The sequence below is a fragment of the Lissotriton vulgaris genome, chromosome 5 (assembly GCF_964263255.1).
Source record: "Lissotriton vulgaris chromosome 5, aLisVul1.2, whole genome shotgun sequence".
NCBI classification, from domain to species: Eukaryota; Metazoa; Chordata; class Amphibia; order Caudata; family Salamandridae; genus Lissotriton; species Lissotriton vulgaris.
Window position 1 is genome coordinate 665,897,626 of NC_141693.1, and position 15,346 is coordinate 665,912,971.

Below are 15,346 nucleotides of genomic sequence, written 5' to 3' on the forward strand. Positions count from 1 at the left end.
GACTTTCTACATACACTACATAAAAAACCAAGTTCCTACAACGGATAAACAACAAGACATAGGTAATGTAGATAAGAAATGAAAGCAAATGGGAGACTACAGTAGTATATCAATAATAACCGAAAGCACAAAATAAAAAAAAACATTTGCAAATAAGTGTTAAAGAAAAGATAAGTCCAGAAAGCTTTAATTGTGAGATGGTTATGTACAAAAATGCAGCTACAATGTAAATTGGCACTACGATAAATTTGAAGATATCCCAGGAAGGCAAATGAGCCCTTATTATGAATATGGTGGATTCATAACAGGGAGATACCAGGGTCTGAGTTAACCATTGTGGACAGCATGTCCATGTCAAGAATAAAACCATTATGAGTACCAGTCCCTGGAATGGGAACAAACAGGCCAGAAAATACAAGTCGATTTGCAATGTTCCATTTTCAGGGACAAATTCGCTGACATTTACTATCTGCTCTGATCAGGCAGAAAATGTCACCGGGGGAACCTACAGTGGGGCAGAGTGGGGAGATTTTAGGAATTGATGGCCTGGCTGTTGAAAGCGCTGCAATTTTTCCCAGCGAAGTGGCAATAGGTCGCGCTAGGAGGGGCTGATGCAATGCTCTCCGTATCAGCCCCTTTTGCTGCAGTGGTTTTAACAGGGCCAGATCAGCACACATGCCATGAGTTCCGGCCCAGTATTACCCAATGCAAGAACATCAGGCAACTTGTAATCTGGCAAAGCAGTACCTTCCAGGAACACTGCTCAACTAGACTCGTAGAGAGGAGAGCAACAGATGTCAGATTCCACAATTCCTATTAAGGCACAAAACAGACCTGCTGACATTCCCCCACTGTGTGCAGGGATGAACATCTCACTGTGACGATGTGAACGTTTCGGTGAAAAGCGCACCCACTCTGGCAGTTCTGGAGATGGGAGTTCATCACCGCTTGGCGTGTACTTCTGTGCCTGAAAAATAAGAATATCCATTAGCAGAAAAAGAAAAATGTTTATGCATACTTTATCAATTGAATGATTTTTGGAAAAACTAAAATCCAGGAAATCATGACTGAACTAACAAAATGTTAAAAAATGAAGGACAACAAAATGGAAAGCTATATGGTCAACACTGATATTTTGTGTTGGTAACTGATTTTACTTAGGATTTTGTGCTGCTTGATTGCATATTTCAATATTGGGGTTACCATCGGCCTTCTGGTTCAGCTCTTAAACCCCCATTTATATTCATTATTCACAGTGATGTTGGTATGTCGGCTTTGGCTACCTTTCCTTAACAACTGTTTCAGAATTGGAGGCAGCAGAAATGTACGCACAGAAAAAGCTTCTAATTTTTCACATACTGGGGATCGGAGCCCACCTATAGGGAAAGTCTTATCCCTGAATCCAACTGACTCTTCCCACCATGTGGCCACATGTTTCTACGAAAATCCACGACTAAAGCACAGAATATAATCTAATGATTGGGTCTGTAGTATTCTCAAGGATGGGGAGTAAGGACACAGACAACCAAAATCCGCTTGAAGGTACTTTTACTTACCTTTTATCCAAGTGAGGTCCAACTGAAAGGTCTTGCCGAATTTCTAGAGCAAAACCTACCGCTTGCAAGACATTGCAGCAGGAGAGCATAAATGCCAAACAAGGATTTGTGGACTGGTTATTCAGATGCGTGTAACTGGTATACGTCCTGGATAACACACTGATGATGAATTTTCACTGAAGTGAGCCTGTTTGCGGCAACTTTGAACCCTTCAAATTACATAGGATTATGAAATGTTGGGAACAGCCATTACAACGTGGGTTTTACCACGCATTGCTTTTACATCGCATGAGTTACAACGTATGCGATGTTACAACGCGTGGTAAAACCATGCATACCATTGCATCGCATGCGCTTTTACAACGCGTGCGATATAATGTGTAATGGTGGCGGCGGGGGCGGCTATTCACGTCGTTGAGAGGAAACTTAGGCTGTTTCCTCACAACGACGTGAAGCAAGCAGGAAGGAGGAAGCAGGATCCGATGGCGACGCAGGATAGGAGAGAGGTAAGGGGATTTGTGCATGGGGTGGGGGTTACTTTTGTAGGGTTTAGGGTAGTTTAAAAGTAGTGTGGTAATGTTTGTGTTGTGTGTGTGTTTCTTAAAAACGTTTTAGTGTGTGTTGTGGTGTTGTCATGTTTGTTTAGTGTAGTGTATTGGGGAGGGTAGTGTTTATGTAGTGTAGTGATTTAGGTTTAGGGTAGTGTAGTGTTTTAGTGTTTGTTTATTGTAGTGTATAAGGGTTAAGGGTAGTGTAGGGGTGGGAGTAGTGTGGGTAGCGTAGTAGTGTTTTAGGGTTTAGTGTAGGGGTGGGAGTAGTGTGGGTAGCGTAGTAGTGTTTTAGGGTTTAGGTTAGTGTAAGGGTTGGAGTAGTGTGGGTAGCGTAGTTGTGTTTTAGGGTAGTGTAGGGGTGGAAGTAGTGTGGGTAGCGTAATAGTGTTTAGGGTAGTGTAGGGGTGGGAGTAGTGTGGGTAGCGTAGTAGTGTTTTAGGGTTTGGGGTAGTGTAGGGGTGGGAGTAGTGTAGGGGTGAGAGTAGTGTGGGTAGTGTTGTAGTGTAGTAGTGTTTTAGGGTTTAGGGTACTGTAAGGGTAGGAGTAGTGTGGGTAGCGGAGTAGTGGTTTAGGGTAGTGTAAGGGTGGGAGTAGTGTGGGTAGCGTAGTGTTTTAGGGTTTAGGGCAGTGTAGGGGTGGGAGTAGTGTGGGTAGCGTAGTAGTGTTTTAGGGTTTAGGGTAGTGTAAGGGTGGGAGTAGTGTGGGTAGCGTAGTAGTGTTTACGGGTTTAGGGTAGTGTAGGGGTGGGAGTAGTGTGGGTAGCGTAGTAGTGTTTTAGGGGTTAGGGTATTAGATTCCTTACCTTAGAATATCCCCAGGCGTCAGACTGGATACGGAAATTTTTGCGTAGCAATACCCCTGCACGTCGTTAGGCGTCGTCTCTGGCTCCGCGTCCGTCGTCTGCGTCGTCTGCGCCGGAATGACGTCGTCAGAGTACTTAGACGCCGCCCATGCGCGCTGACGTCAGTTCTTCGACACAGCTTTTCCGCGCCAGATACGCAGAGCCATGCGAGAACCAACACTGGTGCCATGAAACTAGGGCTCTGAAAGGGGGTGACCTTAACCCTAGGTATCAGTTCGCAGAACGGGGAGGATGGGTGGGGCGGTAAGGAATCTAATACTAACTACTGTTTCTTACAGATACATTGTTACCGAAGGTAAGTAACTTTTTCATCTGAAAGAAACAGGTTAGTATTAGATTCCTTACCTTAGAATAGATACCCCAGCAATACCAACCCCAGTGGTGGGTCTGCGAACCAATACTCACACCAGAAAGTCCTGGAGGACGGAACGGCCAAAGAAGCCATCCCTCCGGACTGGACTATCCAGGCAGCCGTGCCTCGCAAAGGTGTGCAGCGAGGCCCACGTAGCCACCTGGCAAATGTCCTGCAGGGGGACTCCCCGACCCAGGGCAGTAGTAGCCGCCGTGGCCCGAGTGGAATGGGCTTGCAGCCCAACTGGAGGCTCCTTTCTAGCCAAGGAGTAGCACGCCTTGATGCATAGAACGACCCACCGAGAGATGCACCGCCCGTCCTTTCTTCGCACCCATGTAGCCAACAAAGAGTTGGTCATCCACCCGGAACTGGCGTGTGCGATCCATATAAAATGAAAGCGCACGTTTTGGGTCCAGACGATGGAGCCGCTCTTCATCCTTTGAAGGATGCGGAGGCTGGAAGAAGGAGGGCAAAGTGATGGACTGCCCGATGTGGAAAGCAGAGACTACCCTGGGCAGGAAGGATGGTTTTGTACGCAGCACCACTTTGTCCGGATGCACAGACAGGAAAGGGGGTTTGCAAGATAGAGCCTGGAGCTCACTCACCCTCCTGGCAGAGGTGATGGCAACCAGAAAAGCTGTCTTCAAGGTGAGAAGACTGAGAGGACAAGAGTGAAGCGGCTCAAAGGGAGCGCACATCAGGAAAGTAAGAACCAGGTTCAAGTCCCACTGAGGCATTACAAAAGGGACAGGTGGAAACATTTGCGTGATGCCTTTCAGAAAACGAGTTACTATAGGGGACTTGAACAAAGAAGGGTGATCAGGCAGCCTTAGAAAGGCCGAAAGGGCAGAAAGGTAGCCCTTGATAGTGCCCAGAGCAGAGCCCTGCTGGACAAGAGAAAGAAGGAAGAGAAGAACCTCAGAAAGAGGGGCAGAAAGGAGATCCACAGCCTTTGCTGTGCACGATGTCACAACTTTGTTCCGCCGGCAGGCGTATACCGACTTTGTGGAGGGACGCCTGGCTGCCAGAATAACATTACAAACTTAAGGAGGCAAGTCAAATGGCCTCAACTGGCGCCGCTCAATCTCCAAGCATGGAGGTGGAGACTGGACAGGTTTGGGTGGAGGACCGTCCCCTGCTGCTGCGACAGAAGGTCCTCCTGAAGAGGCAGATGAACCGGGGGATCAACTGACATACTGAGTAGCTCGGGATACCAGTACCTTTGTGCCCAGTCCGGAGCCACAAGGATGACTTGGGCCCAGTCGCGCTTGATCTTCTTCAGCATTCTGGGCAGAAGTGGTATAGGCGGAAAAACGTACAACAGACCGCAACTCCACTCGGGACGAAAAGCGTCTCCGAGCGAGTGCCGCCTTGGAAATTCCAACGCGCAGAACTGATGACATTGCGCGTTCTCTTAGGTGCGAATAGATCTAACCAAAGCTCTCCCCACTGCTGAAAGAGGCCTTGCACGTCCGAGGTCAGACGCCATTCGTGATCCATCATGCACTGGCGGCTGAGTTCGTCCGCCCTGGCGTTCAGAGAACCTGCCAGGTGTTGAACCACCAGGGTCACGCCCTGATGTTCCAGCCATTGCCAGAGGCACAGAGCCTCCTGGCAGAGGGTCCGCCACCCCACCCCGCCCTGTTTGTTGCAGTACCACATGGCGGTGGTTTTGTCCGTGAACACCTGAACTACACTCCCCCAGACAGAGGGGAGGAATGCCTTCAGTGCTAGACGAATCGCCCGCAGCTCCAAAAGGTTGATATGGAGCTGGGACTCCGCCAGAGACCAGAGGCCTCTGATCTCTGCCTCTCCCATGTGGCCCCCCCAGCCCTAAAGGGACGCATCCGTCACAACTACGTGCTCCGGTTGGGGAAGGGAGAGGGATCTGCCGCTGACCCAATCGCGGTCCATGAGCCACCACTGCAGCTGTCTCACAGTGCCCTCCGAGATCAGGGCATGGTTGGACAGGTTGCCCTAATGCTGGGCTCACTGAAACTTCAGGTCCCACTGCAGAGCCCGCATCCGCCACTGGGCGTGAAGCACCAGAAGGATGCAGGAGGCCATCAGCCCCAGAAGCCAAAGCGTCAACCTGACGGAGACTCGGAATAAAGGCTGAAAGATCGGAATCAGAGCCTGAATATCACGAACCCGCTGTTCGGGAGGATAAGCCCGAAACTGCGCACAGTCGAGAACCGCCCCGATGAAGGAGCTTCTGAAAGGGGCACAGGTGTGACTTCGGCACATTAATGGAGAACCCCAGCTGGTGCAGGAGGTCTGCCGTCGTCTGGAGGTGGCTGGCGACTGTCTGGGGCGAGCCCGCCTTCAACAACCAGTCGTCGAGGTAGGGGAAGACTGAAACCCCTAACCTGCGCAGATGAGCTGCGACCACCGCCATCACCTTCGTGAACACCTGTGGGGCGCTGGTAAGGCCGAAGGGGAGCGCGGTAAACTGAAAGTGCTCGTGGTCTACCGTGAACCGCAGGTAGCGCCTGTGGCCCGGCAGGAGGGGGATGTGGAAATAAGCATCCTGCAAGTCCAACGCTACCATCCAGTCTCCGGGGTCCAGGGCAGCTAAGACATGAGCCAGTGTCAGCATTTTGAACTTCTCCTTCCGGAGGAAGCCGTTGACGTTCTGCAGATCCAAGATAGGGCGTAGGCCCCCTTTGCCCTTCTTGGGCACCAGAAAGTAGTGGGAGTAACAACCACACCCTACTTCTGGCCCAGGAACGCGCTTGATTGCCCCCTTGGCCAAGAGCCCGTAACTTCCTCCTGCGGAAGTCGCAAGTGATCCCCCGACACGCGGTGGTACTGCGGTGGCATGGCTGGAGGGGTCCCCTCGAAGGGGAGGGAGTAGCCCCTTCGGACGATTTGCAGCACCTGTCCGAGGTGACAGTGCGCCAGTGGAAGTGTTGATGGCGAACCCCTGCCCCACACTGGCGTCACGTGGGCCTGAAAGCATGGACTAGGAGGCTTTAGAGGCAGGTGCTGAGGTGGAAGGTGTGGACTGGCCTCGCCGTTGTCCACGACCGCCGCCTCGGCGGTTCCCACAGCCGCCACCGTGTTGAAAATTAGACTGCAGTGCGTGGCTGGCAGCACGTGTGGGGCGCCCCTTCCTTGGCCACGAAAGGAGCGAAAGACGCCAGTTTGCTGGCGCGGGGCCGAGAGGCCCAAGGACTTGGCCGTAGCCCTAGAGTCCTTAAAGCTCTCAAGCGCATGGTCTGCCTTGTCGCCAAAAAGGCGATGGTCATCAAACGGCATGTCCATGAGAGTATTCTGGCCGAAAAGTTGGCAGCCCTCAACCAGGCGTGGCGACGAATCGCCACAGTCGTTGCCATCGCTCTGCCCACTGAGTCGGTGGTATCCAGCCCACACCAGATGGAAAACCGTGCTGCATCTCGACCCTCCGCAAGGGTGTGGGCGAGTTTAGCCCTGACCTCCGCCGGGCATTCTGGCAGCACGTCCGCGACCGCGTCCCACAGAGAGTGGGTGTAGCGGCCCAAGAGGCATGCGGTGTTGGAAGACCGCAGTCCCAAACTTAGGGAGGAGAATACCTTTTTCCCGTATTGCTCATACCTCTTGGATTCCCGATCGGGTGGAGCCGTCGGGAATGCGGACTGGGAGTTGGACACGACACCTCCCAGTCCGGGCTCTCGGGGGAGGGATGGGTGGACAAGAAACATGGGTCCCCGGAAGCCGGACAGTGGCGCCTGGCCACGTTCCGATCTACAGGCGGACCTGTAGCGGGCCTGAACCAAGTGCCCAAAAGAACGTCTGTCAAGGCCTCATTAAACAGCAGCAGAGGCTCAGCCGAGCTTGACTGCGGTTTAAGGACCTCAGTGAAGAGGTTAGTCCTCACGGCCGCGACGGGGAGCTCAAGGCTCAAGGCTTTGGCCGCCCTCGTCAACATCACACTGAAGGTTGACCCCCTCTTCCGTACCCACGGTAGGAGCGGAGACAAAACCAGTTTCCGGCAAAGTGTCCAGACCACTGGCACCCAAACGTTCACCTGTCCAGTCCTGCTGGGAGTGACAATCACTTGTCAGAGGGTCCTCAGACCCCTCCCAATACGCCTCGTCACCCATCTCCTGATAGTCAGGGTTGTTAAAGGATGGGGCCGGTTCGTTGAAGAAAAAATCTCCCATCGGCGTTGAATACGGCGCCAAGCGGCGCCGCCCCCCCGACACCGGAACTGTAGCGAGGGAGGCATCGGCGGCTGCATCGCCCGAAGGCGGCGCCGGGGGTAACACCCTAAGGACCGGCACCGGTGAGGTCGTCAGGTCAACCGGCGACGATCCGGATCCGGAGGCGGCTCCAGTGGGGCCCTGCTGTGCCAGGCCCGAAGGCGCCGGGGCCGAAGCACCCGCCGGCGTCGAAGCACCCGACCCGCTAGGGCCTCCAGACGGGTCCGCGAGGCCCGAAGGCGCCGCGAAGCCCGTCGGAGAAGAGAGCGACCTCATGGCCATGAGGAAGCGCTCGATCTCCTCCGGAGTCGCGTTCTGCCCAGGGACCGGAGGGTATGAAGCAGGCCGCGACGCCCGCGACTCCGACGGAGCCGCGTGGGCGGTGTCACCCGAACCCCCGGCCGCGTCGTGCGAGCGTCGGGGGGGGGAGTCGGAAGAGCAATGACGCCTCTTCGACTTCTTGTGCTTACCTGACGACTTCGAGCCCAAAGAACGATGGTGAATCCCGGAGCTATGATGGCTCTGACCCCGCGACTGGTCCCTCGACCTTCGACCGGACCGGGACCTCTCGCGGCGCGGGGCCGACTGCCGGAGTTCGAACCGCTTGCGGGACCGCTCCCGCCTAGCTTTCGACGTCAGGGCTCGACAGTCGGGGCAGGCCTTGTCGTCGTGGTCGAAGCAGAGACAGTGAAGGCACCGGCGGTGAGGGTCGGTAACCGACATCAGTAAGTCGCAGTCCTCACAGGGTTTAAATCCAGGCATCCCTACCGGCACCGTTCGAAGTCGAGAGGACTTCGAAAAAAATGATCAAAAGGATCGAAAAAGTTAGTCAAAAATTGACTATGGGTACCACTTTCTCCGGATCAACGCTGCTGGCGCAAAAAAAAAGAAGAACTGACGTCAGCGCGCGGAGGCGGCTTCTAAGTACTCCGACGACGTCATCACGGCGCCGACGACGGACGCGGAGCCGCGGACAATGCCTACCGACACGCATGGGTACTGCTACGCAGAAAAATTTCCGGATCCAGTCTGACGCCTGGGGATATTCCAAGGTAAGGAATCTAATACTAACTTGTTTCTTTCAGATACATTTAAATTATGTGTGCTCAACCTGACTAGTCCCAAGCAAGATCTACCTTCCCGGCAAGGTCTGATGTCATTTCACTGGTCACCGGATACAATTCGGTACCTAGGTCTTAATCTCACCCCCATGCTCGCGTCAGGAACTAGTGCTACTGGCATCACCTCCACAGATCTATCATGATGGATCTTCTGCAATGGAAGTCACTCCACTTCTCTTAGCTGGGCCGGGTGAACATTATAAAAATGTATGTACTCCAGAGCGCCCTGAACCTCTTCCAAACCTTGCCCACCCAGATTCCACAGGATGATGTTCTGTGTTTACAACATATCATCAGTTCCTTTATATGATATGGGAAATGGCCTAGAACAATGTTTCCCAAACTGTGGTCCGCGGACCCCCAGGGGTCCCTGACACATTCCCAGGGGGTCCGCAGGCAGCAGTCTTAAAAGCACTGCAAAGTATCTTTTATAATGTATAATTAGCAGTTTGTTTTCAAAGAACAATTAAAGTGTCGAGATAACGCCAGTGAGTAATGTCCCTGCTGGAGAGAGACAAGAGTTTTGGCCAGTGGCAGCTTTGACTTATCTAATGTAGCACAGAGAGTTAATATGCCTACAGCAAATAAAGTGTACCATTCATTTAAAAAAAGTATTTTATATGCATAGGTCAGTGGGTTACTGCTTTTGTCACAGAGATTATTTTGTTACTGTGCAGTTCATAAGTGACACTCGTAATCTAGCACAGAGACATATAGACTGTCATCAAACAGCTGCAGCAGAAGTGGCGGAGAGTGTTGTTATCCTCCTTGGCTTAACAACACACTCGGCCACTTCAGAAACGCAGGGCTGCACCATATTTACAAGAATATGGTGCAGCCCTGCGTTTGCTCTGCGCTGGCGCTACACTTAACAGCAAAAGATTGTTTATGTACAGGAAGGTCCCCCTTCCTGCACATCAACAATCTTGAAATGTTGTTTTGTCACTTCTATGTGTGCTGCTTAATGCAGCACACATGGAAGTTACAAAAAGTCTTTTTTTTTAAAGATTGTTGATGTGCAGGAAGGGTCACCTTCCTGAACATAAACAATCCAAGGTGTTTTACAAAAACGAGGAGAAATAAAGTATTTCTCCTTGTTTCGCCAAGTTAAGGCCAGATTTTCCCTGGTCCTAATTTTGGCGCTGCCTCCTATTTACGCTGCCCTTGTAAATAGGGGGCAGCGTAAAAATCAATGGGTGTTGCAGGGGAAACGTAAACCGCAACACCCACTGCCCACCCCTTTCACGCTAAGCATTGTGTGAAAGGGGATCTTATTTACAAGGCACCGTTAAGCCACTCACTTTAAGTGGCTAACACTGCCTTGTAAATAAGGTGAAGCCCCTATCGCCACAGTAACGTCGCAAAAAGTGATGTTCCCATAGTGATAGGGGCTTGTAAATATGACCCTTACATCCTTAGTAATTTGAGTATTTGTTTTGTGTGAAAACTTGTGTTCCATTTTTTCGAATTACTGTTTTAACGTTTGAAATTTAAATCCTACAAATTGCTCGGGGTCCCCGGCTTCCAGTGGTGACTCAATGGGAGTCCTCAGGAGTCAAGAGTTTGGGAACCACTGGCCTATAATATCTAATGCCCTAATGATGCAGCCCGAGACAAGGGAGGTGTAGCATGCCCCAATCTCCTTGAATATTACTGGGCTGCCCATTTGTGCTACATCTCTGAGTGGGTGGTGAGAAAAAGAGGAGAAGCACTAGTTCCATATGGATAGAGCAGTGGCTTGCTAACCCCTGTGGGATCTTGCCTGGCTCCCCAAAAACACTTGGCCACCCAGAGCATATATTGCTACCCCCCACCAAGAAAGTGCTCCAAATATGTGATACACTGGCGCTTAAAAATGGACTCACTACCTTTCCCTCTGTCAATATGCCTATAGCCCATAACCACCCTGACTCTGTTCCTGCACTGTCGCCCTTTCCTTTCGCGGCTGGAGCGATGGGGACGGTAGAACACTCAGAGATCCCTTTGTGGGGATTTCCATGAAGTCTTTTGATCAATGCAGGACTAAATACCATCTCCCGGAGGCAGAGAGGCTTCAATACTGTCAACTGTGGCACAACACCCCTTTGGCGGGGCACGCATCTCCGGCCCGTCTCCTCTCTAACCGGATTCCAGGATGGGATACTATAGGAATATCTACATTAGGTGATGTGATGCGCAGGCCCACGCTTAAATCCTTTCAGAGGTTGCAGGAGGAGTTTGACCTACACAAATCCCAGTTCCATAAGTATCTTCAGCTCCGCCATGCCCTGTCCCCCCGATAAAGCACCTTATGTCCTTACCCAAATTCCGCCCACTAGAGGGTAGACTGTTAATGGGGGATCTGGGAGGACACAAAGTCCGCCAACTATATCAGACCCTAACTACGCACTCCAAGACAAACATACACCGTACTCGGGCAGCGTGGGGGGGCCGATTTACTGGCACTCACGGACGATTACTGGACTAAGGCCCTTGCCAGCCCTAGGTATGCCACTTTTGCCTCTAGGTACAGGTTGATTCAGTTTAAGTATCTTCACAGAGTACATTACACCCGCCTTCGGAAGATGGGGGCTATTTAGTCCCCTACCTGCTTCCATTGAAATTCTGACAATGGGTCCTTTCTCCACATGGTCTGGGGCTGCACTGCACTACAACACTTTTGGTCCGGGTGTTGTCCTGTCTTGGGCGAGTGTTGTGCTGGGACCTCCCAGCGGATCCTCGACTAACCCTTCTTCATGGCACGGAAGACATCGGGAGAAACAGATATAAGAGGCACCTTCTATTCCTAGGTCTCACCTTAGCCAAGCGTGACATTGCACATCATTGGAAGTCTTCCTCTCCCCCAGGGGTGGCGGCTTGGAAATCAGCTCTAGATAAATGTATGTCGGCTGAGGTGGCGGTGTTTCAGGCACGGGGTTGCCCGCAGAAACATGGGAAGATCTGGACCAAGTGGGCTAAATTCTGGGATATTGACCTGTCCATCCTTTCACAGTCAGCAAATCCAGACCCTATTGAAAGACTAATCATAGATGACTCCCCAATCTAATGCGCTCATTGGCTGCGGCGGTGGACATATTTTTATTATCGTGTATGTATTTATTGTTCCATGTGGGAAGTGTGGTGCAGGGTAGGGGGAGGGGTGGGATGTTGGATCGAATGTTTTTCAGATCCTCTGGTAAGGTCCTTTCTGGTATCTTTTGTATCTACATTTCGTCAATTGTCTGTATACCGCTTACTGGGGTTCGCCCACAGGGTGTTATAAACTCAATTAAATTTGAAAAAAAATACTGTCAACTGTGGAAGTGGGCACTGCACCCCTCTGTTTATCCTGGGGCTACCCAGCATTATACCCTTTTTGAGCAGCTGGAGCGGACATATGATGGCTCGCATGGACTTACTTCTTGCACATATCACTTATTCCAACACTCCATGCCCCCTCACACTCACGCCCATCAGACTAAATGGCATGGTCCAGGAGGACATCTCGCCCAAACAATGGTAGACACTGTGGCAGGACATATGGAAAACATACTTTAGTATATGCATTAAGCAAACGCCAAACAAACTTATGTTTCAGTGGCACTACACACCAGCATGCCTCTCTACCATACACCCCAACAGTTCCTCTCCTTTCGTGGAGATGGAAACTAGTAACTGGGGATTCTTGCCATATATGGTAGTCCTGCTTTCTTAACACTGGTGGACCACATCAAAGCCATCATAGCGTATCCGCCCCCTACTTCCTACCTCGTGGTTATCCTTGGTATTCAACCCTCTGCATTAGAGGCGAAGACCCATGCTGAATGGCAGCTGATCAGCCAGCTGCTCCTGGCAGAATTAGAATGGAAAAAGACGAACGCCCCACTCTGTAGCCCAGTGGTTCTTTCCCCTGTGGCACATAATGGCAATGGAGCAGCTCTGCCACATTCTGACTAAGACTGAGTCTAGGATCCAATCATTTTTGCGTCCGCTGGTCTAATATCTTACCCATATAGAATTTATATGTTTCAATCGACCGACACTAACGAGCGCTCAAGTACTTTGACTAAACCTTTCACTGAAGCTGCCTGGCTCGCTACTAGCTCATTAGGAGGGACGTACCCTTTGCACTGCACCCTTGGCCCACCACTTTCTCATAACACTCATGTATTTGACCTACGGTTGATGGCGTTGAATGTTTTATGTTTTCTCTCATACGTGCTGCAACACAATGCACTGCGGATGATCTTTTATTATGCTATTTGACCATTAGTGCTGTATATTCTAGGATTGGTGAGCCCTGGGTGTCTGGTCCCTAATCCATGTAGTTTATGGTCTCCTGACATTTTCACATGTATTGGCTGATATGTCGCACTTTGGTTTTCTGCCTTAACATTTTAATAAAGAGGTTTGGAGTAAAATAAAATTTTTAAAGCAAAAAGCATTGCCCATTCTCTCTGGATGGCGAAATCTGCTTTAAAAGTACTGGCATTATTTGCTGCTCAGTGTGGCAAAGAGATTGGTCATGGAATGAGCCCACTGTCGGAATATAACATCCAATTGGTCATGGTGTAGTTCCCACTCGTGGCAGTCTGTGAGGCGGCAACTAAGGGCATCCGCATGATCATTTTAGCGACCTGGCAGGTGATCCACAGTGATAGCCATCTAATGTGCAATGTCCCAGTCCCATAACAATTGATGTTCCTCTGAAAGGTAGGGACCATGTTCCCCTTGTTTGGCTATGTAGGACATAGATGTTGTGTTGTCTCTTCTGATTAGAACTGCTTGACCTGCTATTCTCAGGATGAACGCTTGAAGGTCTAATTGCATGCCACAGAGCATCAGCACATTGATGTTAAGCATTCTTTCTGAAATTGCCTCCCAGTTGAAAGTTATTGCAGGTGAGCCCTACAGCCGCCCATGGATGCATATGTTGTCAGTACAATCCTTCTCGTTATATCTTGGAAAGAGATATTTGTTGGAAAACTCTGCTACAAAAGTGCCTGTACCATGGCATCTAAAGAGCATTCTATTAGCATTCACTGCATGTCCAGTTTTGTAGGCCAGGTATCATCCGCAGTCTGAAAAAAGGAATGAGGGCTATAGAGGATATCATTAGGACTGACAGCAACTTCTACAGTCTTACTGTAACTGTCTGCTTTGCAGACTGACTCTTTTCTGTGGCTTGAGGTTTTATCACTCTCTACGTAGAGGGGAACGCCTTCTCCAATTGCGTGCCGAGTACAACACCCAGGAACTGAATTTTTCATCTTGGGTTCAAGAGAGCATTTTTCCTTCAGGGTGAAACCTTAGTTCTGAAAGAGATTAATGAAGGTGGCCGCAGAAGCCCTTGCGTCTTCCGAAGATGGATCTTTGACAAGCCAGTCATCCAAAAATGGGTACAAATGCTAACCTTGTTGCCTGAGGAAGGCAGCTACTGGAGCAAGGCATGTGGTACAAACCTGAGGTACTGACTTGATTCCAAAGGAAGTGCTTTGAATTGTAAGTCTTTTCCTGCTACTGAAAAGTAGAGGAATAGCCTGTGTTTTCGAAGGATGGGTATATGGAAGTATGAGTCCTGAAGATCTAAAGATGACTTAAAATTGCCTTCCTGGCAAATCAGGACATCCTGCAGTGTAACATTTCAAAAGGATTGCTTTTCAAATACTAGATCAACTGTCTGAGGTCCAACATAGTCCTTTAATCCCCTGTCTTATTTTTTATCAAGAATAATCTAAAATGAAAACCCTGGCCTCTTTGGGATTTTGGGACAGTTTATATCAATCCCTTGAGGAGGAGAGGAATTTGTTGTTGTAGCACCCTCAGAGGGAGGCGAGGTTTCCTTCTTGGGTAGGTATACAGGAGGACTTTGAATACATTTCAAAGTATGGTAAACAATTTGTCTCACCCAGACATCGAAGGCTATTGGCTCCCAAGCAAGGGTAAAAAGGGAAATACTCCCGACAGGCTCTTTAACAGTTTTTCATTGGAGAGCAAATGAGAGGCTCTCCTATTTTATCCTGATGACCTTCAGTATTCCTGCCTTTGATGATGGCTAGAAGCACATGCCTGTATTATAGTTGGATTGTCTTTGGTGATAGTATAGCTGCCTTGATCGCCATACTCGTTGGATCCTCCCCTGTAATTTTCAGATCTTCATGAGCTGGACTGAATCTATGGTATTCAAATTCAAATTTCAAAGCTTTATTCGACATTTGTCATAAAAGCATCCTCCTAACCCTATTACAATAAATACTACAGTTAAAAAATACTTTCTAAAACACACATTAAACATTGACAGTCGAATGCTATACATGTTAAAATACAAAAAGTTTTTCAAAGTTCATAAAAATTATTTTAAAAATGACAATTCATGTAACGGAATGGTTAGATAATAGCAGTCATGTTTCATTTTGTTGTATTTAACATTAAAGTGCGAGTACGGATTGCCCATGCCCAAGCAAGAAATTTTGCTACAGCAACTACAAACGATGTAGAACAATCGGATTCTAGTATCCTGAGGGCTATCGATTGACTACGGGTACCCATGTTTAAGCACACTGGTTTTAACCATTTGCGCCTAGGGCTAATATACAATGGGCAACAGAACAACAAATGGGAAATGTGCTCTATTTGATCCTTACAATAATAACAATGTTCATCCCACAGTGGAGACCAGTGTTTCTTAAATGCATTCACTGGTAATGTTCCTATACGGAATTGGAAGTATAGTTTCCCATC

At 49.6% G+C, this 15,346-nt stretch overlaps 1 protein-coding gene across 8 annotated transcripts in view; it reads right to left on the reverse strand.

The window, feature by feature from the left end:
* The window catches only part of DLG5 (discs large MAGUK scaffold protein 5), a 1,254,082-nt gene that overhangs the window by 763,116 nt on the left and 475,620 nt on the right, over positions 1 to 15,346 (reverse strand). For all 8 annotated transcript variants that reach the window (XM_086922111.1, XM_086922103.1, XM_086922109.1 and 5 more), the window contains one exon: positions 835 to 967. In XM_086922111.1, the coding sequence (XP_086778237.1) occupies positions 835 to 967 (133 nt within the window). The remainder of the gene's footprint in view (positions 1 to 834; positions 968 to 15,346) is intronic.